Here is a 19,142-nt window from a genome sequence, read left to right on the forward strand (position 1 = left end):
TACAGATCTGAGTGGAAAATTCATGATCTTAAGTCTTCTGTTTCATAACTGTTGTATTTTTATGTGTCTTTTGCCTCAAGCTTCCAAAGGTTTTTAGACAATGGATTGAAAATGAAAAACTGTTGTTGCACTTTTATTATGTTTTGTAATATGTTTTCTCGTCCTATTTACTTTGTATGGTTAGCCATGAAAGTTCGACATCAATTAAACAAATGTTTTTATTACAGACTGAGAAATCACGTAATTGGGCACCTGACTTCCTTTGTCTACTAAAGATTGAAGTCTTACAGTAAAAGGAAAAAAAAATAGGAAAAAGAGACTCTGAGTTTAAAAGGCATATGGAGAGAACAACATAGGTTTCAGCAAAAATAATGCGCAACAGCCATTTTTCAGCCCATCATTTCTCAGTTTTTGAGGACAACAGCCTGGTTGGCTTTTGTTTACTCCTCTGAGAAGCAGGACTTCAGTGATGTCTGCAGGATCACACACAACTAAGGTCTTGTCTACATTGGCACTTTACAGCGCTGCAACTTTCTCGTTCAGGGGTGTGAAAAAACACACCCCTGAGCGCTGCAAGTTTCAGCACTGTAACGTGCCAGTCTTGGATCTCTTTCCACAAACCCCTGCCCCAGCCCTGCTTCTTCCCCGAGCACGCCACGTTCCCCCTCCTCCCCCCTCCCTCCCAGCCACCCGAAACAGCTGTTTTGCAGCGCAAGTACTGGGAGCTAGGGGGATAAAGTGGGCACGTGGCGCACTCAGGGGAGGAGGCAAGGCAGAGGTGAGTTGGGGGGGGAGCGGCGGGGAGCTGCCGGTGGGTGCAGAGCACCAACCAATTTTTCCCCGTGGGTGTTCCAGCCCTTGAGCACCCATGGAGTTGGCGCCTATGGTGAAACCTATGTTGCTCTGAGGGGTGTTTTTTCACACCTCTGAGGGACAAGTTTTGCTGACAAAAGTGGTAGTGTAAACAAGGCCTAAGTCAAGTCCTATTGAACCAAAATAAAAATTTTAAAGGGGTATGTCTTCTGAGGTTCTTAAGCATATGCCTACTACTAACTACTTTGGGCAAGTAATTCCATGTTTGTTTGTTAAAAGTTTTCTTGCATCTTCCGCTAATATATCTGGTTCTAGCTTTTGTTGTAGATGGGATACTAGACAAGATAGACCACTCGTCAAATTTGAGGCTAATCTACACTAGAAGCTCTACATTGGCACAGTTGCACTGTGCTGCTGCTGTGTGTCTGGTGAAGACTGTTTATGCTGATGAGAGAGTTTTCTCCTATCAGTGTAATAAATCCATCTCCCACTTACATACCACTGTCCACACCAGCGCTTCGGTCGCCGGTGTAACTTACGTTGCTCAGGGGCGTGGCTTATTCACACCACTGGTTGACATAAGTTTTACCAATATAAGTCATAACTGTGTACAAGCTGTTGGTGTGGCAATTCATAATTAAAATAAGAATATAAGCACGGCTATACTGGGTCAGACCAAAGGTATATCTAGCCCAATATCCTGTCTTTCAACAGTGACCGGTGCCCCAGGGGGAATGAACAGAACAGGTAATCATCAAGTGATCCATCCCCTGTTGCCCATTCCCAGCTTCTGGCAAACAGAGGCTAGGGACACCATCCCTGTCCATCCAGGCTAATAGCCATTGATGGACCTATCATCCATGAATTTATCTAGTTCTTTTTTGAACCTTGTTATAGACAATACTGCATTGTTTTTCCAGAAATTATTTTTAGAGCTTTAAGGAAGGATTGTTGGTGTTCATCACTTTCCAATTTCTCCCTCAAACAATGCCATCAGGTGGCCTGTTCTGTTCTGTAATCATGATTTTTCTTAAAACCTCTCAGTTTAAAAAGAGAATTGAGAAGGGAGCGAGTGAAATCATTTAGCTAGTGTTATATTGTTTTATTAAACATTGTACTTAATTTTTTTGAATCCTTAAAGTCCATCAGTTTGACGTTCCTGTCGTAGAAATTGGCCTCTTCTTTTTGCAGTCATCTGACATACCCTGGTTTCTTTTAGTTGCTTGAAGAAAAGGAGTATTTGTGCCACAAGTACTCCTTTTCTTTTTGTGGATACAGACTAACACAGCTGCTACTCTGAAACCTTTTAGTTGCTTGATATTTTTTTAAAAAACAGTTAGCTCAGAATAGATGAAAATGTCACACAAACTGCTGCCTCAGGGTCCGTCCCCCCCAGAAGCTCCTCAGGATTGAGAATTTAGGCTGTTTTTTTCAAAGGTGCCTAAGGGAATTGAGAATTCAGTAGGAGTTGGGGGCCTAGCTACCTTTAGATCCTTTAATCTCCACCTTAGTAAACCATGATGTTTTTCCCTCAGGCTCTGATCTTGCAAACACTTAAGCATGTGTGCACCTTTACTAATGTGGCTGCTCATGAGTAAAGTCAGTCACACAAGTCCTGACGTGTTTGCAAGATAGAGGCCATATTTTGAGACTCATTAAAAAGTACAGGCTTGATTGTGGTCTTGCCCATGACAGCAGGTACTGGCTAAATTTTTAAAATAAAGGTAGTTCATTTGGCTTCATTAGTTACTTAAATATAATTTAGCAGACATACTACCTATACAGCATTGAGCTTCTATCATCTTTCTTTTAATAATACTACTGGAAAAAGTATTTTAGATAGAGAAAAAGTTAATAGTGGATAATGCTTCTGTTAACCCCACCTCGATAACCCAAACAGATTATTTTTTGTAATAATTCTGAACAAAGCTGGCAGTTATGTTTTAGAATTCACTCATTACATGGAAACGTCTGCACCTGTATTGCTGTTGCTAATTTAAAAAGTATGTAATGTATCATAAATACTTGGCTGACTCCTAGAGATCATGGAATTACTCCCAGTTCTAGGATTAGCCTGCCAAACTGCTTTGACACTGCCAAAAGACATCCTGTGTGGAGGATTCTGTGCTCCTTGTCACCAGTGTGCACTCTGTAGAGCTGAAGTGTTCACAGATGTGGAGGAGTATATGTAACATAACATAATTTATAGAAGTCTAAAGTTATGCATGTTGCTGCACACAGGGGTCCTATCCAATTTGGAATTTTTGTTTATACTAATAGACAACAGTAATTCACAGATCGTTCACAAAAATGCTTATTTTTTTTTTAAAATAGCTGCCATTTTCCACTCCAGATGTGTCTGGATTTCAGTGGTGTTTTCTGTATACATAGTGCAGAAGCATTTTGAAAATGTAGTCTGGGATTATCAAAAGTTTCTAAGGGAGTTAGGAATTTAATGGGATCCCTCAGGATCAAAGGTGCAGCCATTTTAGATTATGGTATAAGATTTGGGGTGAATATGAGGTCACCCAATATTCACATTAAGTTTTTCCATGAAAATCTCTTTTTATTAATTCTTAACTTGGTGTATTTTGGAATCATACCCAAAAGAGAAGCACTAATGCACAATTTCAGTGGACATTTTACTTGATCAAAGAGAAATCAGCAGGGTGGTTTTTTCCTTCAAATGTCACTCAGGTGTTACATTTTGATCTTTGAATGGTAAAGAATTTAAAATATATTCCTTTGAATGGCTCACTTCCTGGCACCCTGGGAGCCATGCTGCTTAAAAAGATTTGTCATCAATGTTTTGCCAGGATATGTAGTGGATGTGAACAAAGGTAATATGAATGTCTTGTTGGTAAGCAGAGGCTTTCAGTCTTGTGGCATTTAAGGAGTTTCAGTCTAATTAGTGCAGCAGGTTTTATTATGCCACCGGAGCAGTAGCCAGGATGAACCCTTCTTTCCAGTACTGGGGAGAGACTGAATTCGGCGTTCACATCCCTGTCCTGTTCTTGTTGCATTTCTGTGTTGTCAGTTGTGCAGAATCGTGCTTTTAACAGTCATTGTTTGTTTAACTACCTCACTTGAATAATTGTGTATTTATATAATTGATGGATTATCATCACCAAGATATTTAATGTTTTGTAAATATATATAAACACATACACATGTATACATAAATATAATAATAATAAAGGTTTACTATGACTACTCTCTCCTTTTTGGTATGTTAATGCTTGAGCAGCGTAAGTACCAGAAACATGTTCAGTGTAAAAATGGTTTTTTACCCAAATTTAGAACCCAATGACAGTTTATAATCTTAATTATAACATTTTTATAACCCAGCATCTCATTTTTATTGAAGTATCCTGACTTGCTCATAAGTCTTTTTTTAAAGATAAATACAAATTGCAGAACTCTTTTCAAAAAGTGACACTAGAATTCTAAGTTAGACATTCCTGTTAATGAAAGATTATCAATCCAATAATTATCAATTATTATTCCAAAACAAGATGTTAGACTGTTCAGCAATTCAATTGCTATACAATCTCAGGGTATCTTTTTAATGTAGGATTTTTTTTATCCTCTAGCATCTGCTTGGAGATTGACAAATCTGTTTTCTTCATATTGCATATTGGAACACAGAAGTGAAAATTCAGGACATGCTCCACTGAGCTGTATGAGATGGTTGTGATGCAAGCAGATTCTGGACCGAAAGGGAGAGTACCATGTACAGGGGGAATAATACTAATTTTAGTATTTTTTCACAATGATGGGAGGTGATCCAGAAAAGTTTCTATAAATCAAATTACAACATGAAGATGATGTGTTGAATACGCCAGATAGAATTAGGATACTTTTCTAAATACTTAGTTATTGTATTGTTTTAAAAAAAAAGCTTCAAGTAGCTAGAACATAAAAATAGCAAATGTAACATTTAAATACTTTTAGGGAAAAAATGGTTATAACTATTTCCATATCAGAAAAAAAGGGCAAGCCGGTCAGGTAATAATAACTAATAAATCTAGTTAAATATGTAGGAATGTGTGCTGAGCAAAAGAGGTTTCTGCGACCTCCAACAACATTAGGAAAGCATGGACATGCCCAATACTACTAAGGTAAAAAATAAGGAAGAAAAAAAACTTTATTTTGGGGGGACCGGGAGACTTTTCAGACCTTCTTTATACAACATAATTTAAAAAGGACAAATGGCCATTCTCCCCCCCCCCCCCCCCCCGGTCACAAATGGTTTGCCTTTAAACTGGGATTTGCAAAGGATCCTGAGAGAATTAGGCACCCAGCTCCCATTAGATTTCAATGGGAGCTGGGCATGAAAGTCAATGGGAAATGGGGGCCCTAATTCCCTTAGCCCATTTTTGAAAATCTCAGCCTAAATTGCTAGCTACCTCAATCATCACATCAAGCATTTTTCAAAAATATACTTTGGGATGAGATCCGCAGCCCCCCATGCTGGTCCCTTTATACCAGGTAAGAGGGCTGGAGTGGTGTAAAGGGGCCCTAAAAGACCCGGTTCTAGCCATAGGAGGATTCCACTGGTGCAGATAGCTGTATAGGCTGCCCTGTAATGACCCCTTGCAAGACCTGACACAGCATGTGTGCCACGGTCAGGTCTGGGAGCAGGCAGGGAACATTAGGGGCAGGGCTGGAGCATGCAGCACTGTGGAGAGTCTGGGCTGCGTTGTGGTTTTTCAGGCAGCCTCGGGAGGCTGACATAACATAAAAAGAAAAGGAGTACTTGTGGCACCTTAGAGACTAACAAATTTATTTGAGCATAAGCTTTCGTGAGCTACAGCTCACTTCATCGGATGCTTTTTGCAGATACAGAGTAACACGGCTGCTACTCTGAAACCTGACACAACATCGGTTCCAAAGACTTGCTAAGTTACACCGAAGGGCAGCCCAGGATGAGAAGGGCACAGAAAGCTAACTTAGCCCTTCCTCCTCATTGCCACATGCACAGCTCAAAATTTTGCCTTGAGTTTTCAGTTGCGATTCCAACACTGAACTCTTGTCATAATGTATAACTAAACCTGTAGCCATTTGTTCTGATCATTTGTGAAAAGATGCTCTAAACTGTTTCTTGTATTTTTAAAGGATCTGAGCAACCAGCTTGTAATCTAGTGCTTACTAATGCTTTGCAGTCCCCTCCCACCACTCTTCTTAACCCTTATGTAAACTTGTACTTCGTTTATTGATCAAATTGTCTGTTCCTTTAGACACCTGCGGAGCCTATCCTATAGTAAAGGAATGGTTTGTGTACTTTGGGAATCCAATGGAGCAACCAGACCTCGTACAACCTATGCAGCTTGACATCCCAGGTAGAATAAAATCTCATCTTTATATTTAATTCCCAACCGATTAATGATATTATTTGAATATTTGGTTACAAATCTGTTTAGAAAATCTTTCATCAGATATTTGGTGGTGCAGTCAAAGAGGACTATGAAAGACCACTTGTTAAAATGTTAGTGCTGTATCTCCATAGCTGCTTGGAATTGCACTGTGTGTTTAAAAGAAAAGGAGTACTTGTGGCACCTTAGAGACTAACCAATTTATTTGAGCATGAGCTTTCGTGAGCTACAGCTCACTTCATCGGATGCATACCGTGGAAACTGCAGCAGACTTTATATATACACAGAGAATATGAAACAATACCTTTTTTCATTTTTTTTCCATATTTTCATATTCATTATTGTTTCATATTCTCTGTGTATATATAAAGTCTGCTGCAGTTTCCACGGTATGCATCCGATGAAGTGAGCTGTAGCTCACGAAAGCTCATGCTCAAATAAATTGGTTAGTCTCTAAGGTGCCACAAGTACTCCTTTTCTTTTTGCGAATACAGACTAACACGGCTGTTACTCTGAAAACTGTGTGTTTAACAGTTTTAATTTCAGAATTTCATATTAATACTGTATTAAATTAAAATCTCAGACCGTTTTTGAGAAATTGACATTTGAAGCAGATGTGAACAATTATTTAAAGAGTTTGAAAGGTATATTGCATTTGAGGACAAGGAAGTGAAAAGAGGCTGGTTTACCAAACCATACATAAATCCAAAAATTGTCCCATTTTTCAAAAAAATATAATTGGACTTCCTATGTGGTGCGTGTGAATTCTTTTCTACTATTTGTGGCCCATACACTGTCTGCTTTCGATGTTTGCACTACTTTGTTTCTTCTCTGTCTTTATTTTGCTTTAAGAAAAGGGAGACATTGCACCACCAGCATTTCAGCTATCTCATTGTGATTGTAATATTAAGAGGACCGTTTTACATTTATAACACATTTTTCACTACATGATTGGTCACACTGTATATGAATTGCCTGTCTACCACTGCAGTGCAGTCACCCCTGGGATTGAGTGTGACATCTTTTTAATGGCACACAGCTGCACTCTGATAGTTTAGGATAGGAAGTGAACAATACCATATCCAGTTGCACTCTCAAAGGGAATTCAGATTGGCCAAAAGCAGTTACCTAGCTGAAATTTATCCAAAATATTTTTAGTGTAACACCTTTACCCTTATCACAAGTGTGTCAGGAGCTCAATTTTATCTCTCACTCAAAATATGGCATCTCCATTAGCGCAGCACCCCCTAATAAAATACCAAACTTTGGTCCCAACCTCCAATCCTTTGGCACTGAGCTATGTACAAAGGGACCCCTGCAGAGCTCATTACATGGATGGGGCCTATGTTGTAACAATAAAGTTGTGACAAAAATGACCAGATACTAGTAAATTGGCCTTTTGGTCCAGTTTCCAACCTGGAATGAGCAGGTGGAATTCCCATTGACTTTAATGGGAGTTGTGTCTGCTTACCTCATGGATAATTTGGTCCTTAATTTTTAGTTCACATAGTGGAGGGAAAAAATGCACAGCCATCATGAGTTAAAGGGGGATTATGAGTCATTGACTAACCTGCCATTTTTTTCTACTTGTGTCATTATTTTAAAACACAGAATATTTATAATAGTTATCCTGCCTTGCCTCTTTCTGGAAGTAGCAAGTGCTCCCATGAACTGTTTGGCACCAAATACTGCTGTTACTTTTCTTACTGCATTTATGTAATTGGTTGTGTTTATTTTTTCTATTTTGGTTCTTTTTAAAATAAATAGGATATAGAAATGTGCCTCTGAGCTTACTTGACTATCACACAATCCAGTAAAGGAAATAACTGGTAAGACCTACCTTCTTCCTTGACCCCTCAAGTCTTTTAAGATGAAATAAGAAGATGCCCATTAAAGCTGGTGACCTTTCTACTTGTTCCAGCACCCCTAGTCCCAAATTCACATTTTCCCTACTGTCAGTGCACTCCAAAACATGCAGAATTTGAAAAGCATGTGCTACTTATATGCCCTTCTTCTTCACAGTATCTGGGCACCTCAAAATCATGAATGTATTTTATTCTTACAAAACACTAGTGAGGTAGCAACATATCCCAATTTACAGGTGGGTAACTGAGGCAAAGGATATTAAATGACTTGCCCAAGGTCATAAAGGAAGTTTGTAGTTAAGCTATGAACTGAACCCAGGTTTCCTGAGCCCAAATCCAGTATTCTGTCCCAGAGACTGTCCTTCCTTCTCTAGGAATCTAGTGATGTAATGATTGCACATTCAAATACAGATGTTAGGGGAATTCAGGAGACAGGCAGCTGGCTGGGGAATGAGATGGATCTGGAGATGCCTAGGATAATATGAAGCCATGGTATAAAAATCACTTGGTCTGTCTTATACAGCTTTCACTTTATTTCATTTGAGTATGCATTTACCGAGCACCACACCTTCACGTATTGTTTTTTTAAAATTTTTTTTTTAAAGTTGGGGGAGGTAAAATCTTAGCCCCAAATCTGCCCTGAACACTCAGTCTGAGTACTATGGTTAAATCTTCCCTTCCAGGTGGTAGAGTCGGAGAAGGACTTACATAAAATGGCAGGTGCTCTGGCTACACCATTCATCTTCGTGTTGAGAATAACCATGAAGAATTCAAGTCCAAAATATAGTTTTAAAAGTATGTGCAACCTAAAAGTGGAAGTTTATTCATCCCTAATAAGTACTAACTCAGTAATAAAAAGCTGATCTACTCACAGAGCAGACTATTACAGAAAGGGAGGATGACTTCTGGTGTTTATTTTTAGTGCTCTGTTTTCATTCCTTCAGAGAACAAATATTTTTCTGAATTTTTTGCTGTCCATATTTGTATGACTTAAATTCCCTCATGCAGCTTTTATTTTCCACTGCATGACTCTGATTCACCAAATAAGGATGTCAGCAGCACATCACAGTTTTCAAGTGGGAATCTTATTTGGAGATAAATTTAAAGATGTTGTTATAGGAAGTTAGAATTCAAATCTGTCAGTCAAAGTCAGACCAACAAAAAAGAGGAATCTTGATAGAAGGTATTATTTGAACCACAGGCATTTGTAATATGTGTGATGGGTTTTTGTTTTTTGTTTGTGTGGCTTTGGTTTTCTGCTGCAGATTCTGATAAAAATATGTGTCTTTTTGGAAAATTTTATATTATATAAACATTTCATCACTTTCTCTCAAAGAAGAGTACTAAGAGATTATGGATGAAATCATGGCCCTGTTGAAATCGGTGTGAGTTTTGCTATTGACTTCACTAGGTATAAGTTTTCACCTATATCTTTTCAGGTTTCTTAATTTGTTGAAGTGGTTAAAGAAAAAGCTAATATTTTGACATATGTTTTAAACTTTAATCTGGATCATTGCAGATATCAGAAATCTTCAACAAAAAAAAAAACCCAAAAACAAAAAACAAAAAAAAACACCCAGGAAAAAGACTACTAAAATATACTTGTTATAGGACATAAGACAGTAAGATTGTCTGAAAATCTTACAGCTGGTGGAAGATGCAATATTAGGTTATAAAATAACTGGTGTTAAGGCTTCAAGAACAATAATTTAAGATACAGTGTGTGTGCCTGTATACATACGTATCCTTATATGACCCAGCCCTCTGAAGGAGTCCCGTCTGAAATTTTGGAGTTTTCCCTTCCATTTGAATGACTAGGGTATGGATTTTCCCTTACTCTCCCGCACACATCTTAACAGACCAAAATTAAATTTAAACCCTTAGATGACTTTTGTTTTCTTTAATTTAATGGTTGAGCAAAGATGGCCATAAAAACGTAAAAGACCTATTAGGCTATCTTGTCCATCCCCCATGCTATTGATGGGGATATACTAGGGTGACCAGGTGTCCAGTTTTCGACCGGAACACCACTGACTGGGCCGTTGACTGTCCAGTTGGCGGTGCCTTGCAGTGGGGCTGGCAGCTCCCTGCTAGCCTCTGCGCCGTGCTGCTCCCAGGAAGCAGCCGGCATGTCCCCCTTCCGGCTCCTATACGTAGGGGCAGCCAGTGGGGCCCCACATGTTGCCCCTGGCCCAAATGCTGCTCCTACAGTTCCATTGGCTGGGAACTATGGCCAATAGAAGCTGGGGGGGGGAGGCGGTGCCTGTTGACGGAGCAGCACACAGAGCCTCCTGGTTGCGCCTCCACGTAGGAGCTGGATGGGGCACATGCCATTGCTTCCGGGAGCTGCTTGAGGTAAGCACCCCCTGGAGGCTGCATCCCTGACTCCCTCCCACACTGCAACCCTCTGCCCCAGCCCTGATCCCCATCCTGCCCTCGAACCCCTCGATCCCAGCCCGGAGCACCCCAAAGCCCTCATCCCTAGCGCCACCCCAGAGCCTGCATCCCCCAGCTGGAGCCCTCACTCCCCCCTGTGCCCCAACCCCCTGCCCCAGCCCTGATCCCCCTCCCGCCCTCCGAACCCCTCGGTCATAGCCTGGAGTCTGCATCCCCAGCCAGAGCCCTCACCCCCCTCCTGCACCCCAGCCCCCTGAGCCAGCCTGGTGAAAAAGAGTGAGTAAGGGTGGGGAGAGTGAGTGACAGAGGGAGGGAGGATGGAGTGAGCGGGGGACAGGGCCTTGGAGGAGGGGCAGGGCAAGGGTTTTCGGTTTTGTGCAAGTAGAAAGTTGGCAACCCTAGGATACATAATTCTGTTTAAGGAAAATACATGTAGATTTAATCAATATGTTCTGTCTTCGAGAAATAATCTAGCAAATAAAATGCTGATAAAATATTTCTAAAGGAGATTAGATTTGATAACAGAGACGTGAAGTGTATTAGGAATGTACCATTTAATGAGTTTGAAAACATTCTTATCTCCTGAAGATAGCCGATCCATTTGATGTATTCAGGGTCTGTATTTTACTACTGATTAAAGAGATACTTGGCAGCCTCAGCTGTCACAAACATATTCTGACACTGCTTTTCATTTTGTTGCCAAAAGTATCTCAGATACTGTTGATGAATTTAAATATCAGTCACTTCATATTGGAGGAGTCTGGATGTACTTTCATTGTTCCAATCATTGGTTACTACAGGCATATGTAATGGATATAGCTGGTTTCAGAAGAGGGTAATTGAAAGATTTATTTTTAAGAGTCAAATTTAACAAGTGTTCTGGCTTGCAGTAGTAAACCTTTGAAAGTGGCCAAGACTATTGACAGGTTAATGTTAAGCATTCCTGATAAGCAGTCTTCTAAAACCCTTCTTATAGTTGTTTTTTCATATACATGTAAAAGAGCTAAAATGTTTGTTTTATTATATTTTTATAATTTTATTTATTTCATTCTTTACTATAAAGCCACATCTCAGCTCTCATTATTTATTTCTTCAGGTTGGGAAGCTGTATTTTTTATTTTAAACTGTGCGGCTTGTATATTACACATGCAGTGCATGTACCATGTGGTGACCTGACTTAGGTTGGTGTAAATTTATACAGCAGCTTCATGTAAACCTAGAGTTTAATGACACTGAGGTGTTAATGCATTCCACCAGTATGTGTCTGAATGCATTACTTGCTTATTATAAATCAATTATTGAAGCTCAGCCAACCAAAATAAAGACTTACTATGCATGTGAGGTTTTCTTGTTTTTTATTCATACATGATCACATTTCAGTACAACATTTATTCTAGCACATGAATTAAAAGGAAAAATTAATTTGATCAATGATCTTTTCACAATATTGACTAAAAAGTATCTTTCTTGTTAGAAACGTATCAACTCATATCCCTGAGGTGACCAGGCCACTCATCTTGGTGATAGTCTCACTCTAGGAATGCACAAGGAGTATAAGCATGAGTACTCCTAAATTTAGCTCTTCACACAATTTTATTGCATAATAAAGGAAGACTGAAAATGACAAAAATCATGTAAAGTTATAGGGCATCTTTCTTTGATTTACATAAACTTGTAATTGTTAAATCTCGGATAGGACCGTTAATTTTCCCTTGAATAATCCTTCTAGTAGCAACTGCTCAAGCAGCAATTATGAATTTTTTCCCATTTTGTTTCTTAAATATTTTTTTTCAAAAGTGAATCAGCGGATTTGTCTACATGGCACTAAAGTCTGAATTACAGGAGTGTGAATTGTAGAGCTCTCTAGATGTTGAATTCTAACTGTCCAATCTGGATCCTGATGGCACAAACTGAAAGGTACCTAGTTCGTGTTGCTGTAGTCCCATTTCTAACATGTTGTGCTCTAAGTGCCCCAAGTAGATCCTGCTGGGACAGATTAAAAGGTACCTCGTGCACACTAATGTAGTCCTTTTTCAAATAGGACAACATCAGCGCAAACTAGATACCATTTAGTTCACACTAGCAGGGTCTACATGGGGCAGTTGGAGCATAATACGTTAGAGTGCACTATAGTTCACACTCTTGTCATTCAGACTGTGGTGCCGTGTAGATAAGCCCTAAATAAGAATATCCAGAAGTATTAGAAGAACAATGTATTTTTCTTTCATATCCAAGTAAACCCCTCTCTTTCCTCAGGAATGTATTATAGTTATTGTTAAATCTAGCAGAGAGACAGTGTAGTTTAGTGGTTAGAACAAAAAACTGAAAATCAGGACTTCGATGTACTAATCTTGGCTTTGCCATAAACTCTTGGTGAGACCTTGGGTAAGTCATTAAACTTTGCTGCATTTCAATTTACTTGTCTGTCAAATGAGGGTTATATAATAGCTAACTCCTAAGACCATTGTGAGTTTAATTACTTGTAAAATGCTTGGAGATCCTTGGATGGAAGTGTTGTTATTGGTTGGTAGGTTCAATTAGAAGATAGAATTATGTTTCCTTTACAAGTACAAATAATTTGTAATTCACAAGTCCATCTTCTTCCCACTGCACATGTGGATTTTAATTAACGATGGAATCAGCAATCTTTTACAGGGGAGATCTATTGATTTTTCTGCTGAGATTTTTCAGCACACCTGCATGCTTGTACATTGTACTTGTTCAAGGAGTGTATTTTGGAGGAATCAATCCTTGGATCTTCATTTCTGTTTCATATAACATGATTTCCATTATCACTGCAGTTGTTAAGCAGTGTTGTTTTGAAGATAGTAAAATATTATCTACGCTCTTGAAATAAAATTCACTTATAAAATCTTAGAAATTAGAGATGAAAGAGATTATTTTCTAACAACTGACTCTTGGAGTGTATCTGCCTATCCAGAGGGCAGCTGCATAACTATTTTATCTTTATTCCCCCCCCCCCCCAAGTTACTCTCTCTGGTTGCTCTTCTGAACTCTTTCCAGTTTGTTGACTTTTTTCTGATGCAGCGATTCCCATAATTGGATTCAATATTCTAGGTCTCATCAGTACTGTATAAAGTGACACTATCACTTCTGTTGTCTGTGGTGGTATTAGTCTGTATTTTTAGCAGAAATTATTCTTTTTGCTAATTAATGTCAAATGATTAATGTTTTCCTGAAGAGTATGCATATTTTTCCTGCAAAGTGATTTGAAGACTGAAAAATCACCATTTATTTGGTATGGTAAAAGCAAAGAACTTTGTCAGGGTTGCATGAACAGTTCTTGTTGCTATGATTGACATCTGTTGATGGGAACCATAGTCTTGCGAATATTAAAGTAAACATTCTGGAGGGTGAGGGAGGAAAATATTTAAGGATTTGCTTTTTAACTTCTCTCTCTCTAGGCACAGTACCATTTGGTTAATGGCTTTCTTTGCTAAATAAACATGTCAGCCATCTAGATCTCAGCACCTTGACACTTTAATCACTTGTTGTTGCCAAGTGGCTCTAATTGTAGAATGCAGCTGCTGCTCATCATAAAGGAAGATGTGTTACCAAATGTAGCTTTGTCCAGTCTTAAAACTAGCACCTCTCTGCTTATTCAACAACAAAAGCAACATTGCTTTACAGTAGGTGTGTATCTTTAATTGGGATTTTTCGGTGCAGCTGTCTAGATATCCACCTGGCATTTCACTCACAATATTTATGTTGACAGTGGATTAAATGTAATGTAAGTGGAGAGCTCCAAAGTTCCATTGAAAATAATAGGAGTTAGGAGCCTAACTACCTTTTGTGGATCTCCCTAGTTACCATACTGAAGAGTCCACTAAAAATGCCTAGATTGATATAACATGAAACATAGTTAGTCTCATAACGCGTGTGTGTTCATTAGTAGTGACATTATCATACTGTAGTCTAGGAGAATAAATAGGCCCTGGTGGGTTTGATTTAGCTCTGGACTATGCCACTGGACTTAATGTAGGGGGCTGACAGTAGTGGGATGCTCAAGAGGAGTTGCCATGACAGAAGTTACCTGCAACCACTACTCTGCCAGGGGAATACCAGTGTCATTCCTAAAAGTAGGTGCTGGCCCAGAGAGGGGCATGACCACAGTTCCCAAGGACGCACTGATTTACCACCTGGGGGATATGCTGATTCCTATCAAACCTCTGTTTCAGGTTAATACGGACCTCTCCTTGTACACTGGAGCTCTTGCGGGAAGGGCAGTAGTGAAGACAAAGCCTGCTGTCCCAAGGGATGAATCCCCTTTGTCTCAGAGTTACCTACACTAGCCCCGGTATAAAAGTGTAACTCTCTTCAATGAAACTTGTTTAGATTGCAGCCTTTTTGTTTGTTTTTTTCAAAACCAAACTTTGTTACAAATGTAAATTCAGTTAATTTTCACATTTTGTTCCTTGCAAACTTAAAGGGCAGAACAAGTGTTTCCTCTTAAAGTTTAATTCAGTGGTTCTCAGCCCATGGGCCACTTGCGGCACAGTCAGCACACAGCTGCGGCCCATGTGACATCTTCAGGCTCATATGGGTAGTATATATATTGTGTGGACGTGGTCCACATAGCACACAGAGAGCTGCATATGTGTCCCACAGTGGTAAATAGATTGAGAACCACTGGTTTAATTTAATAGGCAAAACTTGTCTTGTCTTCCTATTGCAAAGATAAAATAATGGATTTCTTTTGTAGGTGGAACACCTAGTTTGAGAACATTGTGGCTCACTAAAGGACCAGAGGTGCAAACACTACGGTATAGGACATTTCTGGCATGCTTTCAACTTCAGGACATGGTGGAGGAGTTCCAGTTACTGGACCCATCTGTTGCGGCTGTCTGCTGTCTGCTGATTTACCTTACTCTGCAGGTAAAGTGAATGGTTACTATGTAACCAGCTCTTGCAGCTCACACTTGTGTCAATGTATCTCTTCATCTTTAGCTCAAGCATAGTTGATTACATTAATAGTACTATATTACAGTATTTTTTATTACTCCAGTTAACTTGTGTCATCCTGTCTGAGAAAATACTGTGTTTCCTAAATTATACGTCTTAATTTTTGAATGCCTCTGGCAAAAGACCTTTGCGCATCTTAACAAAAAATAACTAACTAAAAATGTAATCTTAGGATTTTCCCCCTATACCTGGCTCATTTGTAAATTGTGGCTGTTCTTTTTGTGTTTCTTTCATGTCATGATTTTTGAAAAAAGGAAAAGAAAAAAACCCTCTCTGCTAACAGAGACTGTCTGTTCCTATGGCTACTCTAGGCCTTCTCATCAGCTCCCATGACTTCTTCACACCACCCCTTGTCAGCTCCCCCAGTTCAAAGCCACGATGAGTGGCCATAGCAATTCTCACATTCAAATACGAATTCTTATCTGACTGTAATAAGAAGTCATGTACGTATTTCTGCTGTTACTCTAAAATATTCGCTGCTTATGTACCTAAAACAATGAAAACCAAAAGAAATTTAGGACTGAATATGATATTAATTGTTTCCATTTCTAAGAGATTTTTAACACATTCTTCACAATTTTAGTCACCTTTTAAAAGAGTGAACTCACAAATATATCTTGTTTTATTAGTGCAACGAAAAAATATTTCCTTCATCTAATTTGATTAGCTTTTTGTATTTCCTGTTTCTATGAACTCTTTTTTGATTAAAATATAATTTGTTTTCTCTGACTCTTGTTTTCTCAGTAGTGGGTTTTTATTTGTATGTGAAAATAGGATCTTCCTAATTTTCTCTTACTCTTCTTAGCCACATGAATTAACCCAAACTAAGATTTCTGTGCTTGGAAAGTACATGTGGGAATTGTACAACCCTGTACAGTAATCACTTTTTCCCTCCCTTTAAGTGGTTGCATTTACAGCACAGATTCTTAATGAGAAAGTACAAAGGCACATGCTTAAGTGCTTTGCTGAATTGTGGCTGACATGATTTTGACAGTGTTAACTATGTATCACTTTATCCTGGATACCCTTCATACATTGCATACTAATATCTGTAGGGTTTTTTGGGGGGTAGGACTGAGGGAAGGGATAGCAAAATAATCTCTGAAGAGACTTGGGCTCCCCTCCTGCTTGGTCAGGAAACACAATTTAAAAAAAAATCCTGTGTCACAATTTCGGTGTTAACTGCACCGTTGAGCCCACCCCACCTCTGGGTCTTCTTTGAGGGCAGCCTCTTTAGGTTTCCAGGTCCCAGCTGTTCACCTCTTTTGGGCAGAGACCTGTGTCTCCTTCCCTCCAGACTGAAGGTTTAGGCTTATAGTCCTTCTGCACTTCACTATGGTTTCCCCACCAGGTGTAACTGAGGCCTGGCACCTGTGGTTAACATCTCTCCAGGGGCTAGAACAGTATATACAGTTTATCAAAAAACCTTCAGAAAGCAAGCACATTTATTCTTAAAGTAAAAGTATTACAGAGAAAACACACACAAAAAGTTCCCATGCACATGCTAAAAGCTTATCAGAGGTCATCTGTCATTTATGGGGCCCTACTAGACCAAAGTCTAAGGGTTGGGGCCCTTGTATAGGAGGTCCTGTCCGTTTGCTGGATCAGAAAGAAGCCCTGAGTCAGTGTTAACCCAGCTTTTTATCCAAAAGTCTTTTCTTTGTCTGATGGTCTCTAGGCAGTTCAGTTTGAACCAGTATATGTGAACCTCCCCAGATGGTGGTATCTCTCTGGAGGTGTTATAACCTGAGTGATTTATCTTAATCACCTCCCAGTGTTTTTGGTTTCTGGAGAAGTTGTAACCTTCTCCGCATAGTTGCATACACATACAATCCCTAACTCATAGTGATACATAAACGTAAGAGGTTTCAGAGTAGCAGCCATGTTAGTTTGTATTCGCAAAAAGAAAAGGAGGACTTGTGGCACCTTAGAGACTAACCAATTTATTTGAGCATAAGCTTTCGTGAGCTACCGCTCACTTCATCGGATGCAGTGAGCTGTAGCTCACGGAAGCTTATGCTCAAATAAATTGGTTAGTCGCTAAGGTGCCACAAGTACTCCTTTTCTTTTTATAAACTTAATAGAATGTTGTGTGCCTCTGGGTTTGCAATATCTGTCACATCTCCCTTATAAGAGATTTGTGTAACTGGGCTGCTTGACCAGCATCCTAGGGAAACACATGGACTTATTCCTTGGATGGCATTTCTGCCATTACCTTGCCTAATTTCATTTTTCAACTATTCATATAATAAACATTCTGCTGACAAGCCAGTATACATCATTCATAAATCTATGTAGTCATTTGACAACCATATCATATATTTTGTTTCTTTGGAACCTATGGGGCAGTTCTATAGATGGAACTCTCTCTCACACACCTGTTTACCTCTGTCACCCCAAAACCTGGTCCTCCCACTCCCACCTCCTGTCTGGTTTCTAGGGGGTAGCTCCCATAAAAGGGAGCTCTTCCCCCCCTACCCCCACCATCACTTCATTTATCACACAGACAAAAACACCATATCACTTGTGGGTGAACACGGTTCTCAGAACATTCACTCCAAATCTGACCTCTCAGTCCTCACCCTCAAAGAAAATTTGCACAACACCTTCAAAAGACAAGCCTGGGAACTGAAATTCGTAACTTCGCTAGACACTAAAAATCATGGACTCAATAAAGACACTGGATTTAAGACTCATTACAAAAATCTGTAATCCACTAACCCCTCCCCCCTTCGTCCGAGGACTGCAGAGGTGTTAACCGCCCATTTCACCTTGAATGGTTTATTGCAACATGTATTAACTCATTATGCTAAACAATCTGTTCCACCTTGTATTTAGCTGTGACACTAGTACCTTTCCCAAATCTGAAGAGCTCTGTGTAAACTCAAAAGTTTGTCTCTTTCACCAACAAAAGTTGGACCAATAAAATATATTACGTGACCCACCTTGTCTCTCTGTCAATGGAACCAGTTTAGAAAGCAAAATGCAGCACTCCTCTGTGTGTGAGCATCAATTAAATGTCTCTGAATTAAGAATAAAATGTTAAAAGATAAAGTTCCAAGTGATAAATCTACTCTTAAAAATCTGAATAGGACAAATGGGATGAAGTCATGAACGGTCTTTGGGGTAGGTGAAGCCAGACTTATCTTTTGAGGCTATTAAGAAATTATAAATGCTCTGATAATGGGTGTGTGATAAATGCTTGATCAAATCAGGAAGAAATGCTAAATAAAGTGTTTCTTAGAAATGAGTATTTTGACATTTTAATAAGCTCTTAAATTCTTTGGATGATTGTGTGTAGCACAATAAAAAATACAGACACCAAAAAGCAAAATATAGAGGTTTGCTGAGGAGGCTCCGTCTTTTAGAACAAAATTCTGGAAACATTAATAAATGTTCTGAGGTTAAAATCACTCTTTTTGTTGGCCACACATACTAGGGTTTTCAGGTTTAGTAATTTTCTCTTGCTGCCATTTACACAAAGGTATCACCTGCCTTGAAAATAAAAATAGGGGAGGGTGAATTTGAGGTTGGTAAGATTATTGTCAAATTTTAGCAGGCAATCAATAATTCATGCTTCGGTGGAGTTAATGAATGGCAGGAGTACTTTGCAATGTTACACTATTCTGATATCTATTACCCAATCCTGCTTTGTGCAAAGTTTAAAAGACCTTCCAAAGAAAGAGGGTTTTCAATGAGGGAAAGGGGG

The 19,142-nt window shown here is 39.2% G+C and overlaps 1 protein-coding gene across 9 annotated transcripts in view; it reads left to right on the top strand.

Annotated features, from left to right (window-relative positions):
* FAM120B (family with sequence similarity 120 member B) overlaps positions 1-19,142 on the top strand; it is a 90,730-nt gene that overhangs the window by 14,835 nt on the left and 56,753 nt on the right. For all 9 annotated transcript variants that reach the window (XM_073337988.1, XM_073337996.1, XM_073337989.1 and 6 more), the window contains exons 4-5: positions 6,054-6,155; positions 15,174-15,346. In XM_073337988.1, coding sequence (XP_073194089.1) covers positions 6,054-6,155; positions 15,174-15,346 — 275 coding nt within the window. The remainder of the gene's footprint in view (positions 1-6,053; positions 6,156-15,173; positions 15,347-19,142) is intronic.

This window comes from Lepidochelys kempii, chromosome 3 (genome assembly GCF_965140265.1).
Source record: "Lepidochelys kempii isolate rLepKem1 chromosome 3, rLepKem1.hap2, whole genome shotgun sequence".
NCBI classification, from domain to species: Eukaryota; Metazoa; Chordata; order Testudines; family Cheloniidae; genus Lepidochelys; species Lepidochelys kempii.